The sequence below is a fragment of the Denticeps clupeoides genome, chromosome 7, assembly GCF_900700375.1.
Source record: "Denticeps clupeoides chromosome 7, fDenClu1.1, whole genome shotgun sequence".
NCBI classification, from domain to species: Eukaryota; Metazoa; Chordata; class Actinopteri; order Clupeiformes; family Denticipitidae; genus Denticeps; species Denticeps clupeoides.
Genome location: NC_041713.1, coordinates 2,880,272 through 2,894,591, shown reverse-complemented (window position 1 = coordinate 2,894,591; position 14,320 = coordinate 2,880,272). Strand labels below are relative to the sequence as shown.

Below are 14,320 nucleotides of genomic sequence, written 5' to 3'. Positions count from 1 at the left end.
CCCAGCAGTGAGCGAGAGGGTGACAGGGATGAACTAACAAGACACTGAAAAAATGTGCCCTAAAGCTGCACAAATTTAAGTCACACATACACCCGAACGCACGCACGCACACACACACACACACTCTCTCTCTCACGCATGTGCACATATTTGTGAAAATATAGATGGAAAATAGAGATATACAGCATTAGAGGGAAGCTGCAACACAAACACAGAACTACAAAAAAGCTTGAAGCACAAAGTGTGATGCACCTTTTAATATTATTATTCTTCGATGTACATAGACGTGTTTACACACACGCACACATTCTCAATTTATTTTAACACACTTTTCCTCTGCTGAACACACCAACGTTCAGCCTTTTGCCTCGTTCTCATTGTTAATTCTGTAAAGTATGTGGTAAAGAGGGAGACGGAGGCACGGAGGCAGGAAGGGTGGGGTGGGATGGGGTGGGGAGTCTTGTCAACCGGAAATAAAACAAGCTGGCACCCCCCTCCGCCGCGTTCCGTTTCTTCTGCCCTCGTTGTCTGCTGATCCTCTCGTCCTCTGAAGAGACGAGCTCCTGGCCTCCTCCTCCCTCCACCTCCCCATCGCCGGGCTCCTCTGCTGCGCTGCGATGGAGGCATTCGGCACGAGAAGGTTCGAACCGCAAATTCTGGTTCAGGAGGGCAGCTGAGCAGCATGAGGGTCAAGCTCAGACCTTTGTTACGAAACTCAAACCAAACCAGTAATCCCAGGAACCTTCTAGTCCTTCCCAACACTTTCCCCTGAAACCTGTGTCCAAGATAAGCCAGAATGAAAAGGATTAAATGATTATTTACATAAAAAATAAACAGCAGTTGTAGGTTTTTGTCCTTATTTTCCTTGTTTTACACTGCAGGGTATATAGAGTCTATATTAGAGCTGCAATTGTCTCTAAAAAGTCAAGCCCGAAAGAATTCAGCCCGAGCCCTACTCAACCCAACGGTTATGCTGTGTGGTTCATTTTAATAAATGAGAGTCATACAGTCTGTGTTTTCACTGCACCATTCCCATACGGCCATGACCCCACCAGCCCTAGCATTGTCACAAGCACAAGACTGAGCGGGAAAGGAAACGTATAATAAATATAATCGCCAGATGCTTGTCTCTGTTTCACCGCCTCAGCATCTCTCTCGCGATAACGGAAACACATCACCTGATGAACATTTGATAAAAATTAACATTTTGATAAAACACCAACGTTTAAGAAAAAAACTCATTTACAAGCAGCGAATTATACGGAAAGGATAGGTACTGTAGAATGGAAGTTCGTGTTTGCTGACCAACCCGATCCCGGATAAAAATGGAGTACGAACCCAAGCCGGGTCAAGATTTACAGCTCTAATCTATACAGCATACACGATTATAAAGAGTTTGGGTGTGTTATTGTTAGTGTTTCCTAATATAATTTTTTGTAACCTCAGCACAGGTACAATTCTGCAACCCCCTGCGACCTCTGGCGCCCCCCCAGGTGGGTTGCGGACCCCAGGTTGGGAAAAACATCAGGATTTACACACTCGATACTGACCCAGAAATCAAGTTCTGGAGGATCTTCACGCCTTCTTTATCCAGGGCCAGTTTTAAACCCTCTGCTTCTCGGGTATGAAAACAGTTAGCCTGTTAGTATTATGGTGGATGGAGGCGAATGTTCCTTCCTCTCAGGATCAAACGCAGTTGGAGGTCCTGGTCCTCAAAATCCTGCTCTAAGAAAAGTGTCTAATATATAAATCCTGAGTGACGCCATGACACTGTGGTTAAACATGGGGACACGCCTGACACTTCTTCACAGGGTTTTCCATAAATCGATTGTCAGCGGTAACGTGTAAACATGATTAATTGACACAACAAAAAATTCAATAATGTTCAGGGAATAATAATAAAAGGAAGAATAACACATTTATTCATGTATTAATTTCTCCTTCTAGAGCTTCATTTGGCCTTGACATTTGCTGATATTGTGTAAATATCACAATAATAACTCAATAATAGTAAGGGAGATAGGAAATTAATGCGATAATATCTTCAAATCCACTTTCTGAATGATTTAATTCCAGTTCTGTTCAACTTTTAAACGTTCTTCATGTATTCATTCACTTTTTCTTTTTGAACGAAATTGTAAAAAAACAACAACAATGTTACATCATATTACATCCCTTTTTTTCTAAGATGCACTTCTATAGTAAAAACGACAGGAGAGTTCTCCTGTAGAACCAATGCGAGGGACACAGTGTTCATGATGAACCAGCATCAGGGCCCAGATTTCCGCCCCCAGTGCAATTCTCCATCTACGCTTCTCCACACTCAGACCTTCGTCAGGCCGCTCCTCCGTGTGTCACAGGCTCTTCGGGGTTCCGGGCTAATCCAATAGAAAATGCAAATGTGACATCAGGGTCGTGACAACGTGCATCGTGGGGAGCTCTGAAAAACGCTCCCTGAGAGGTGTGGGTGTGTGTGATGTGTGTTTGGAGTTCATGGGCTCCTTGTGAGGAAAGTGTTTTCCTCTCTTTCCTCTCATCTCCAGTCAAAACTCAGCAGCGAAGGAGCGTCAGGGAGCCACGAAAAGCGCATTTAATTTCATAAATACCTATAGGTGCTTCACAGCCCCCTTCTCTTTTGTTGGCCATCTTTTTTTTTTCCTCTCCTCCCTCTCTTTCACTTCATCACCCCTCTTCCTGGCATTAAGTCCAGACCTGACACTGACACTGACTACGTATGTCATCCCTCTCTCCCTCCCGTTCTCTCTCTCTCTCTCTCTCCCTCTCTCTCTTTCTCTCGCTCCATCACTCCATCGCTTGGAGGACCAGAGTGCCTGCAGATGCATTTCTCTCCCTGCCCCACCGCCCCTCCCTCCTCTCCTCTCTTTCGCCCTGTCTAACCCTCTCCATCTCTCTCCCTCTATCTCTCGCTCGCCTTCCTCGGCGCACACTCAGCCCGCCGCCAGCAGAGCGAGGGATGAGAGAGGAGAGGGCAGAAGTTTCAGCCGCTGCTCCCGTCTTGGCCGTCCTCCCAGGTGAGTCACCGGGCGACTGTTCCACCGCCGGGACGCGGCGAGAAGATTCGTGGAAGCACGGGAAGTGCTGAGCCATCGGTAGAGTTAGGTGGCGTTGACCTTTGCCTCTTGAGGCTGAATGCGAGGTGGATCCTGTCTTCCTCTCCCTGCCTTCTTTATCCAGATCTGTGCAGCCACAGCTCTACCTTCGGTGGCATCGTGCATTTATCGGAACCTGCAAACCCCAAATTATATCACATACATGAAACATTCAGTCATTCATTACTTTCAGCAATATTGTGCATTTTCATTTCCTGTAGTGAAAGTTCAGATTTGATTTGTTGTAATTTATGACGTGATGCATGATAAAAGTAGCCCGAGTGGAGGACAGACGTGTTGACCAGACCACTGCTCACATGTTCACGTTCAAGCAGTTGCGTCTTTACACATGATGCTGAATAAGCATGGCGTGTTGTTCCAAAAGAACCTTTTTTTTTTTGACGAAGAGGAGTCTGATTGTTTGCTCTGCTGTTTGTTGCCAGAAATACTGACATGAATTTACTTCTGAATCAGTAAAGGGTGTGTAGTGTAGGTTACAGTGGTGTAAGTGGAGTGTAGTGTAGAATAGAGCAGTGTTAGGTGTGTGTTCTGTAGAATATAGTTGTGTTGAGTAGTGTGACATCAAGTGCTATAAGTAAAGTGTATTTTAGAATATATTAGTGTATAATATAGAATACAATTTTGATGTAAAGTGTCAAATATTGCAGTGAATAACAGAGACTATAGTGAAGTATAGTGTGCCATACCATATTTATTTAGGAGATAACCAAAGTGCCTTACATTAAAATAAAAATGTTTTATTAAATCACCACAAACAGGACATTATAAATAAAGAATAAAAAGAAAACAGAATTAAATAAAATTAGAGCGAACAATCAGCAATTTGAATTATGTAGAACATGTATAATATAGAATGTAGTGATGCGTTGTGTAGAATATAGTGGTGTAAGTGTTGTGTAGAATAGATTAGTCTATAATATAGAATGTAGTGATGAGTTGTGTAGAATATATAAGTCTATAATATAGAATGTAGTGATGAGTTGTGTAAAATATAGTGGTGTAAGTGTTGTGTAGAATAAATAAGTCTATAATATAGAATATAGTGATGAGTTGTGTAAAATATATTAGTCTATAATATAGAATATAGTGATGAGTTGTGTAAAATTTATTAGTCTATAATATAGAATGTAGTGATGAGTTGTGTAGAATATAGTGGTGTAAGTGTTGTGTAGAATAAATAAGTCTATAATATAGAATATAGTGATGAGTTGTGTAAAATATATTAGTCTATAATATAGAATGTAGTGATGAGTTGTGTAGAATATAGTGGTGTAAGTGTTGTGTAGAATAAATAAGTCTATAATATAGAATATAGTGATGAGTTGTGTAAAATATATTAGTCTATAATATAGAATGTAGTGATGAGTTGTGTAGAATATAGTGGTGTAAGTGTTGTGTAGAATAAATAAGTCTATAATATAGAATATAGTGATGAGTTGTGTAAAATTTTTTAGTCTATAATATAGAATGTAGTGATGAGTTGTGTAGAATATATTAGTCTATAATCTAGAATGAAGTGATGAGTTGTGTAGAATATAGTGGGGTGTCTGTGGTGTGAATATAGAGGGTGTCTTTAAACCGGGACGTTCATCATTAACTGTCTACCCATTTGATACCCATGTCTGTGTCAGAGTGTCTTTTTTGGGTTTTGTGCATGCGCGTGCGTGTGTGTGTGTGACCGGCTGATAATGTTAGTTGACAGTATTACTCTCTCCACTCATGCGTGTGTGTAGCCATGTCAGAGAGGATGTTCTGCTGTTCTTAATTACTTGGTGTGTGTGTGTGTGTGTGTAATGAGCTCTCTTTGTGTCTCTGTGGGGCCCTAATGCACAACTAACCCCCCTCCCTTTGGTTTCCCGCTGTCCGTCCATGTTTCAGTTTGTTTGTGGTGAGCGCGTTATTGTGCGACGGAGCTGAGAGGTGAAACGACGGGGTGAAGTCCATCCTCAGGACAGAGTGTGTGTGTGTGTGTGTGTGTATGTGTGTGTTCATGTATGAGAAAACTACCATGCTCAACTTGAAAAGTGGATCCAACTGGACGGGGCCTAACAACTGGTACCATCAGCCGAACACCATCACCCCCCAACACAACATAGGTAAGTCCATCAGGCGCGCGTGTGTGTGTGTGTGTTTGTGTTTTTGAGGGAAACTATTTGCACAAAATGTTTTATTAGAATATTTCATTACTTATATATACAAAGTTTGCATGCTTGTGTTGCAAAAATTAGTTCCCAACTTAGACAAGATGTGTCATGTGTGGCACCATTTATCAGTGTATTTGATTGTCATTGTCTGTTAGTTGTGTGTGTGTGTGTGTGTGTGTGTGAGACTGCATGTGTGTGTCTGTGTTTCCTGTGCAGTCAGCTTGGGGTGAACTGGAGAATCTTCTACATGACTGGGTTCAGACAGAGGGTGCCAATAGCTACATCACACACACACACACACACACACACACACACACACACAGTCACATGCTACATCATTACACATGCACACACACATTAACACTCGATGCACACATATTTGCATGGAGCACATTACACTTTGTCCTTGTTTTATTGACATACATTATCAGGAAATGTAACGTGACATAATATAATATTTATTTGTTTTAGTGGATGGGTAGCAAAACAGCATTAAAAAGTGAAGCACACTTCTCTCCCTGCCACTCTCCTCAGATGGCTGTGTAGAGGACATGAACTTGCGGATGGGGGTACCAGCGGACGGAGCGGTGCAGGGCGAGCGGGACGAGGCGGAGGAGTCCCAGCTCCATCTCCAGCTGAAGCGCAAGCTGCAAAGGAACCGGACCAGTTTCACCCAGGAGCAGATCGACGCGCTGGAGAAAGGTCTGCAGCTTCTTCTTACGTAACCCTTATAGCTTCCACTTCCACATTACAGTACGCTGGAAAGTGTATCCTTGGTGGTGGAGCTGTTTGTGATTTTACCAAAATTGCATCCAAAAGTGCATCCAGAACTTATGTCACTGTTCTGAGATTTATATTTAAATTCCAAACTGTGTCATTCTTGTGAAGACCACACTTTATCTGGAGTGTGTTTGGCAACTCAGCATCATCTCCACACCCCTCACAGAGTTTGAACGGACACATTACCCAGATGTCTTTGCGAGAGAGAGGTTGGCGGCGAAGATCGACCTGCCCGAGGCTCGGATTCAGGTAATAAGAGTCTTGGGCCCTCGCACACTCATCTGCTGCCCCCTGCTGGCCTCGCCCGCAATATCTCGGCGGCTATGTGAACCGCGCCTTAAAACGTCCACACAGAAATTATACACGTGTGAACAGTTCGAGCGAATGTTCGCGTACACGCATAACATTTCATATTTACCCCCAACCTACAGGTGTGGTTCTCCAACCGGAGAGCCAAATGGAGAAGAGAGGAGAAGCTACGCAACCAAAGGCGGTCGGGGGGCGGGACTTCCTGTTCCCAGGCACACGCACCTCTCAGCACTTCCTTTAATTCACCTGTCTATCACCCTCACCATGGCAACAGTTCAAGTACGCGCTTGTTTCTCTCTGACATGCATGTAATGATATATGTATATGAAATTATATATATTGTATATACACACACACACAATATATATATATACATACATATAAAAAATGTGACTTATTGAATGTCCATTTGCCAGGTTCCGTGCACACTCGAAGTGAATCCTCCCTCTCGGGATACGGATCTCTGTCCGTGTTCTCCGGGGTTCAGGTAAACCTGCACACCTTTACTCACCTGCATCAGCCCAGCAGAAGATGCTGCTCTCCTCGTCCCGCCGCCCCGGCACGCACTGAATAATTTAGCAATAAACACAGGGGGATGGCGGCGGGATCTCTGTGTTACGTAACTTCAAACTAAAAATATTCAATTTTAGGCAGCCTGCGCTGCAGCGCCATCTAGTGGAGACCCGTTGTGTTTATTCCGGCTTGTTCCTCTGCTGGGATTTTCCTGCGCCTGTTGTCGTCCAGGCCATACGTGGACGTGACCCTGTTAGCGTGGTTCTCCATGAGCTCATATGTGGCCAGCAGGTCAAGGCCGTGAACACATTTTCTTGTTTCGTGTTGAGTAATGTTCTTTTTTTCCCTCCTCTCCTCTCCCCTCCCCTCCAGTCTTTACCTGCCCAGACGACCCCTTCATACTCCTGCATGCTGCCCCCCTCCCCGTCCGCGCCTCACCCTTCCCTGCCACGCAAGTTTGACGCCGCCGCGGCCTCCTCTTACCCGGCCCCTCACCTGGCTCCGCCCCCACCTGCCGGAACGAGTGCAGGTGAGTCACTCTCTCTCTCTCTCTCTCTCTCAGGGTGTGGCCAGTCTCAGCAAGGCACCACCTAATTATAGATTTGCCCTCGAAACAGAGAACAGAAACAAAAGACTCGGACGATAACTGTACCTGTTCCTGCGGCTGTTTACATGTACCAGAGCATTACAGTTAGAATTTGGTGAAAAGGCATGTTTTTATTTGTAATGTAATTCAGGTCAAACCCTAATCCTAACTGTACATTTCATTTTACCCAAAATTACAATTTTCATTACAGTAAGTCCACTTATATACTGATCTCTCTCTCTTTCTGTCAGGGTTCCTGTCTCCTGGGGTGTCGGTGGCGGTTCCAGGGACTGAGCAGGACTTGGGTCAGTACTGGACCAGGCTGCAGTGAGAGGGTCCCCAAATGGCCAGACGAAACACACATAATACACACACACACACACACAGAGAGAGAGAGAGAGAGAGAGAGAGAGAGAGAGAGAGAAAAGAACCACAAAACTAATAATGATGGTGCAATTTAATACTCACACACACACATACACACACATATTATGTCTTTGCCAAAACCCTACCGACTCAGCATGAGCTACATCCCCACACCGAGCTCTCAGGAGACCCAGCGTCTGGACCAGACCTGCAGCACCCACATCAATCACTGACAAAGACCAGCAGCGAGCGACAATCAGCAGCAGGCAGCCAATGAGCACGCACGCCAGCACGGCGCAGCCAATCACCGCCCAGAGCCGCTTTCAAAAGCTCAGACAATCCGCCGGCGGCCGCCGGCAACGACAATCGGCCTCATGTACGAGGCGACGGCCAACCCAGAATCAAAGATGTGCACCGAGCATCCAGGGCAGCATCAGTCGTCACAGCGTCCCCAGTTAAAGGGTGTTTCTCCGTTTCTTTTCCTAATTACTAGGCTGTGTGTGTCCTGCCTTTCCCATGATGCTTTTCCCCGTCACAAATATCAGTGTGTCTGAGCGTGAGAGACTGACCGTGTGTTTACTACTGCCCCCCCCCTCAAAAATGAGAATCTGGTCATTTTTGTCATTTTATTCATAAACGTAAATCATATACGTAACATGATAAGAATATTATTAGATCTTTTTTTTTTGTTTATACTTGGTATTCACTAAATTATGGCAACATGCAAATGACCTCTATGACCTTAATCTCCTTTTTGGGACACGCGTTAGAGCGCTGCAGTGCACTCACGCGCCCGTTACCCGTGTTTTCAGTTGGACTAAGAGAATCAGCCGTGTGGTGAACTGTAATGCGTGTCATTAGTTTTGTGTGCATTTTAGTGTCAACCCCTTTCGTGAAGCAACTTGAGCCATAAATAAAAATTTTGAACTGTGAAACTAGTCTCCCGTGTGTGTGTGTGTGGGCCATTTTTTTAATTTTTTTTTTAAAGTTCACTCTTGCCCCCCTGCACTTCGGCGCTTGTTTATTCCCCGCGATCAGTGAACAGTAGCATTTCCTGCCTATGTGACTGTGGATTTCCTGTTTTCGCTCACATGTTACCACACCCACCGAAATAATCCTCTGATTGACAAAAGTTTTCTCACGGGGAATAGAGGCATGTGCACAAACACACACACAACACACACACACACACACACACACACACATGCAACCCATGCATTTCTTCAAGTAAAAGAGTAGGTTAATTGATGGCAACGTTAAAGGAGAAGAGCATGCTTGGGCTCCCGCGCCTGGAAGTGGTTTTTCTGGTTAAGATGCCACTCGGTTGGATGTGTGTCGATGGCCATAAATGGAAATGGCTGCTCGGTGGCCTCCTTGGCGTGTGCTGCCTCTGTAATTGGCTTGACGAGCTTTGATTTGGACGGGAGTTAACGTGCTGCGCCGACGCAGGCCCGGGCGGGAAGGGGGCCGGCGTCGCCGCCATTCCCCAGGAGCCCAGCAATCACCGGGGCAGAGCCAGAATTTATCTAGTCTAGAAGGACACGGGTCCCACCCTGAGACTTTTATCTCTCCAAAGACACCCCCCCCCCCCTCTGTAATTGGCTTGACGAGCTTTGATTTGGACGGGAGTTAACGTGCTGCGCCGACGCAGGCCCGGGCGGGAAGGGGGCCGGCGTCGCCGCCATTCCCCAGGAGCCCAGCAATCACCGGGGCAGAGCCAGAATTTATCTAGTCTAGAAGGACACGGGTCCCACCCTGAGACTTTTATCTCTCCAAAGACACCCCCCCCCCCCCCCCAGACCCTCAATACCGAACGAACCCTGCACTCCAGAGGTCAATCACACCAGTCGGCATCAACAGGGTCACCTGACAATGTGCAAAAATCACATCGGACCTGGTTCCACTCTGCACAAATCCCACTCAGAGTGGGGTAGTTTGTCATTGGTTTGCTAACTTAGGCTTGACTTATGCATAACCTACCATCCCCCATCAAATCTCTCTCACACACACACACACATACACACACACAAACACACACAATGTTTTCTCTCATTTCCTGTCACAGAGGAAGAGCCTCACCCAGAGCATTCGCTCGCCATTGGCTCAAAGTCAAGGGAACCGTGATTTGGGAGAGATAGGGAGGCCGAAGGGGCATAGATAGAGGGAGCGAAGAAACAAGGCGAGGGAGATGCGGAGGGCAGGCGGAGGAAGAGGGCACGGGACTAAACACGGAGCGGGAGAGAAGGGATGAAGCAGACTCTGCACAGATGAGGAAACGGGGACTCAGAGGTAAGAGCGGGGCGAAGACAGAGAGGCACAGAATAAAAATAAGGGCGCCACAAACATTTACAGAAAATGCATGTGGTATCCCCAAAAATTAATAAGCTGTTCTAATAATCTTGAATTTAGATTCTGAATTGTTTCTCTCTCTCTCTGTCTAGGTATATTCACGTGTGCCTCTGTTTATGTGTGTACGTGTCTATGTATGTGGATTTGTCCACATCTACTGTCCATCTACTGTCTCTTACCATCTCTCCCAATCCTTGTACCAGTGTCTGTTGCTGGTGACACTGGACAGGGTTTTGGGGTGGCGGTGGCAGACGTTTTTGCAACACGAGTGGCTACTGCAGACATGCAACTTTTGCTTTCAATATATCCAAAACCATGATGTGGTTGTTACTGCTGCATTTCCTTTCATGAATATTTTTTTATGTATTATTACTTTGTTGTGTTTACATGATCAGCAGAGCACTTTGCATTATTAGCTGTATGAAGCTTGCAATAAAGCAAAAATGTCTTATTCTGCATAACAGTTTTTTTTATGTACGGATGTTTGTGTTTATTCTTGTGTTTATTAAATGAGAAATGCATTTGAGCCGAAAAAAATATATATGAAATATAAATGTAAAGAAATAATACGCCAGTGGTAATATTTGTAGGCCGTGCCAGTGACATATTTCCTTGTCCTGCGCGTCCACAAACGAGAAGTGTCCCAGTTTCGGTCCCGGCCCGCCTGGGGCGCAGATTCGGGACGGTGGGGGCGTGGCCGCGTCCCGCGCATGCGCAGCGGCCGCTCTCGCCGCCCGACGTCCGCCGGGTCCGGCCGAACTTTTCAGTGACGCGCAGGGAGCCGCTGGGAGCCCCGCCGCGGAGAGCTTGTTCCGTCCCGTAAGCCGGTGGCTGCGGGGAAGCGCGACAGAGTTTCGGTCCGGTTTCGAACCCGCGGTTCTTCACTCTTCAGTCATGGCGGTTTTAAATGGGTCTTCGTTTTATTAGCCACACGTCGGACGTGTTGCTTTTACTCCGGAGTAACTCGTGTCCTGCCGAGGACAAGCGACGGTCCTGGGGAAGGTAAGTTGTGAACCTTTACGAATCGGTTGGCTGAGGACCGTCGTTTTCTTTTAATATGGAGTAAAAGTTTCATTTAATTGTATTTACATCTCGCACGTCTTCTCGTACACCCACTTGGTGGGCAGGTAGAGCCGAAGTGGTATGCCGTGATAATTCCCCGATAACGATATCGATGTCTGGCGATAACGCAGATGGGTTACATCAGGTCAGACCAGCACGGAGTCAGATATCAACTCAAACCCGGGACAGTGGTGGCCGAGCGGAGGCCACTGAGGTCCCCCTGATGAAGGCACCGTCCCCACACACTGCTCCCCGGGTGCCTGTCGGGGTGCCCACTGCTCACCAAGGGTGACGGTTAAACACAGAAGACACATTCCACCGTGTCACCGTGTGCTGTGCTGCAGTGTAACACAATGACAATCACTAACAAGAAATGTCCTGCCACTGTCCATAAACGTACTTAATTACCGTACGGAGAATACCAAAATTCTGAGAACTTCACGAAAAACTCACACAAATCTATTTTCATGTAATGAGACTCATATAGAGGTGATGTGGGTTTACACAAAAACCCCACTAATACAACACACTACAACATGGAAACGTACCGGTCAGACATTTTTATGAACATTGCGAGTTATGATGCTCTCATAATGCTCTTTTTAAATTGTTTATTAGTTTTATTTCTAAATATTTAGACATTTTTAATACATGAAAAAGAACATACATAATCACACAGACATCGCTGGAACAGTCACATGCGTGGCGGTGCGTATTTTACATGTTCAATGACGAGGGACCAGGTATCAGGAGACTTTTCCCAGTATTTGTCCCTACTGTATCGTAGGCGCTCATAATACTCTTTTAAATCTCCAATTGCACAAACGCGGTGTTGAGGAATTCTCACAATAAGGTAAATCTAATTAAAAACATATGTCTTAATCAGGAAAATCTTTGCACATATCATATCACATCACGCATAAATGCTTAAAATCCAGGCACCTCATCCTCCACCCTGTTTTTTTTTTTTAGTTCATAGTTGAAAGTGAAAGTGATCATCAGTCCATTCTTGGGATCTCGGAATATGTGAGGTCTGCTTAAGAGGAATGTGGTTGGACGGGAAACACCAATGGAATGCACCCCGGGTCTGATAGGATTTATTTATAATTAACGTGGCATCAGTTAAGAAGTAAATAAATTAATACTTCATCATCTTATTATAAACACGTGATTCCTACCTCGACTGCAGAAAATATGTCAGCAGTCAACACAAAGTGTACTCATTTAAGTCACAAAGATGAACAAAATAGTCATGGCTGAGTACGGGAATACTGAACATATTTAAGTATTCCATTATGAACCCTAAAAACGAATATACTCAAGATACTTGTACGTATGAAATGCTTGTGCTATTTCCAATTTTTCCTTTGCATTAATTCTTTAAATCCATTTATTCACCCTGTCGTTGACTGATTTATTCACAGAATCGCGCCTTTTTATTTCTTGCCGCGCAGCGATGTCGGAATGCAAGCCCAGACCCTCGTCACCCGCCCCCTCCATCTCACTCCTGGAAGCTAAAGCCGAGACTCGATTGGTCCTCAAGTCCTTCCTGCGGCAGACCCTCGCTGCCTCAGAGCGTCCAGGACGAGTCGGAGGAGAATATCATGACCCTCAGAAGTTTAGGTGACTCTAGAAGCCATTTCGCTGTAATAAACTGCGACAATAAACTTTTATTTAGAACCTTAAGAGCACAAGCAAAACAAAAAAAAGTGTCTTAGTGTGGTGATTTTCATTTTTTGAAACACATTTCTTTAAACACGTGGATGGTGGTGGTGTGCATAGTGAACTATTCTATATTTAAAAATTTCAAGAATTTAGTCTCAATTTCAACCAATTTGAACTACTTTCTGGTCTGAGTATTGTTCATATTTTCGTCCAAAGTATCTTTCCTCCCCCCTCAGTTTCGAATTACCGTGTATTGTAAAAAAAAATTCTTTTTCGTGTCTTTCTCAGCGCCGGTGGGAAGCAGTCCAGGGCAGAAAATGGCTGGGATTCGGTGGCCGAAGCGATCTGCACGGCGGAGGAGAAGAAGCACAGCATCAAAGACTTGATAAAGAGACGATGGCAGCCCAAAAAAAAAAACCGCTGCCGCCAAGCCTCACGGTGACCCCAGTGCAGGTCAGCCAGAGAAGGGACTTTCGGGGACCCCCAGCACCAGACCTAAAAAGTTGGAGGTATTTCCACAGACCAACTTCATGTCAACAGGGTTGATGCATCTGCGTATTGATTTATATGGTTTTTTTTGCTTAAGCAGGAAGATTTGTCGCCTTCCACATCTGAGGATGAGTTTGGTAAAAAGAAAGAAGGGGAGCGAAAGAAGAAGAAGAAACTGTTCAAACCCCAGCTGTCCGGAATCTTCCGGTCGAACAAGCAAAAGCCAAGTTCCGAGTCCCGTCCCCAGAAGCCCACGTCGCTGTCGATCAAAAGGGAACCCCGGCCCGTGGAACCGGTGGCGTCCCCCAGTGAGTATGGCGGCCGCCGTCCCCGCCCTCTGCTAGTGCCGTGCGGCTCTGCTGACCGCCCTCTCCCTGCGCAGGCCACCCGCCCGAGTTCTACGACGGTGTGGCCAGCACCCTGGGCCGGATCGCCCAGCACACGGTCAAAAGGCCTGTCGTCACCCCCCCGACGCCCGAGGACACGCTCCGTGAAGGTAGGAGCTGATGCTGGGGACAGATTCACGAAGCCAACTGAACAGCACAGCGCACTGCATTGTGGGATATTACCTCTAGCGTTGTGTGTGTAAATAACACCGTTCATAAACTGGTACATGATAGGACGCAACTTGGCGCTGATGATCCATTTACACAAACATCAAAAGTCAATTCTCTAAATAATAATTAGACAAAAATGCTACAGGCAGAACTTTCTGTCGATCACGCAGAACTCAGTACGGAGGAGTTGGTCCAGCGGCTGTCCCAGGTTCTGCTGGTCGAAGCTGAGGCCATCAATGAAAAGGTTTGGCGCTTCTCTTGCACGTTCCTGCTAATTTATATCTGATAATTTAGCACATTAGATGCGGCCCCGCTATTCAGTACTTGACATCCTCTGGCTTCCAGATCGAGGGAAATGAGTTCCTTCGC

The 14,320-nt window shown here is 45.7% G+C and overlaps 1 protein-coding gene across 1 annotated transcript; it reads left to right on the top strand.

Annotated features, from left to right (window-relative positions):
* The first annotated feature begins 2,806 nt into the window (after positions 1-2,806).
* On the top strand, positions 2,807-8,764 carry pax10 (paired box 10). The gene is made up of 8 exons (XM_028984987.1): positions 2,807-3,032; positions 5,010-5,227; positions 5,810-5,977; positions 6,222-6,304; positions 6,487-6,643; positions 6,781-6,851; positions 7,250-7,406; positions 7,715-8,764. The coding sequence occupies exons 2-8, from the start codon at positions 5,110-5,112 to the stop codon at positions 7,792-7,794; spliced, it is 834 nt and encodes a 277-aa protein (XP_028840820.1). The 5' UTR covers positions 2,807-3,032; positions 5,010-5,109; the 3' UTR covers positions 7,795-8,764.
* The last annotated feature ends 5,556 nt before the right edge of the window (positions 8,765-14,320 follow it).

Bases quoted from the DNA above. Each gene is read 5' to 3' on its own strand.
- pax10 (XM_028984987.1), top strand. From the start codon at position 5,110: ATGTGTGTGTTCATGTATGAGAAAACTACCATGCTCAACTTGAAAAGT. The intron at 6,644-6,780 runs GTACGCGCTTGT...TCCATTTGCCAG, and splicing joins TCACCATGGCAACAGTTCAA to GTTCCGTGCACACTCGAAGT. The intron at 6,852-7,249 runs GTAAACCTGCAC...CCTCCCCTCCAG, and splicing joins CCGTGTTCTCCGGGGTTCAG to TCTTTACCTGCCCAGACGAC.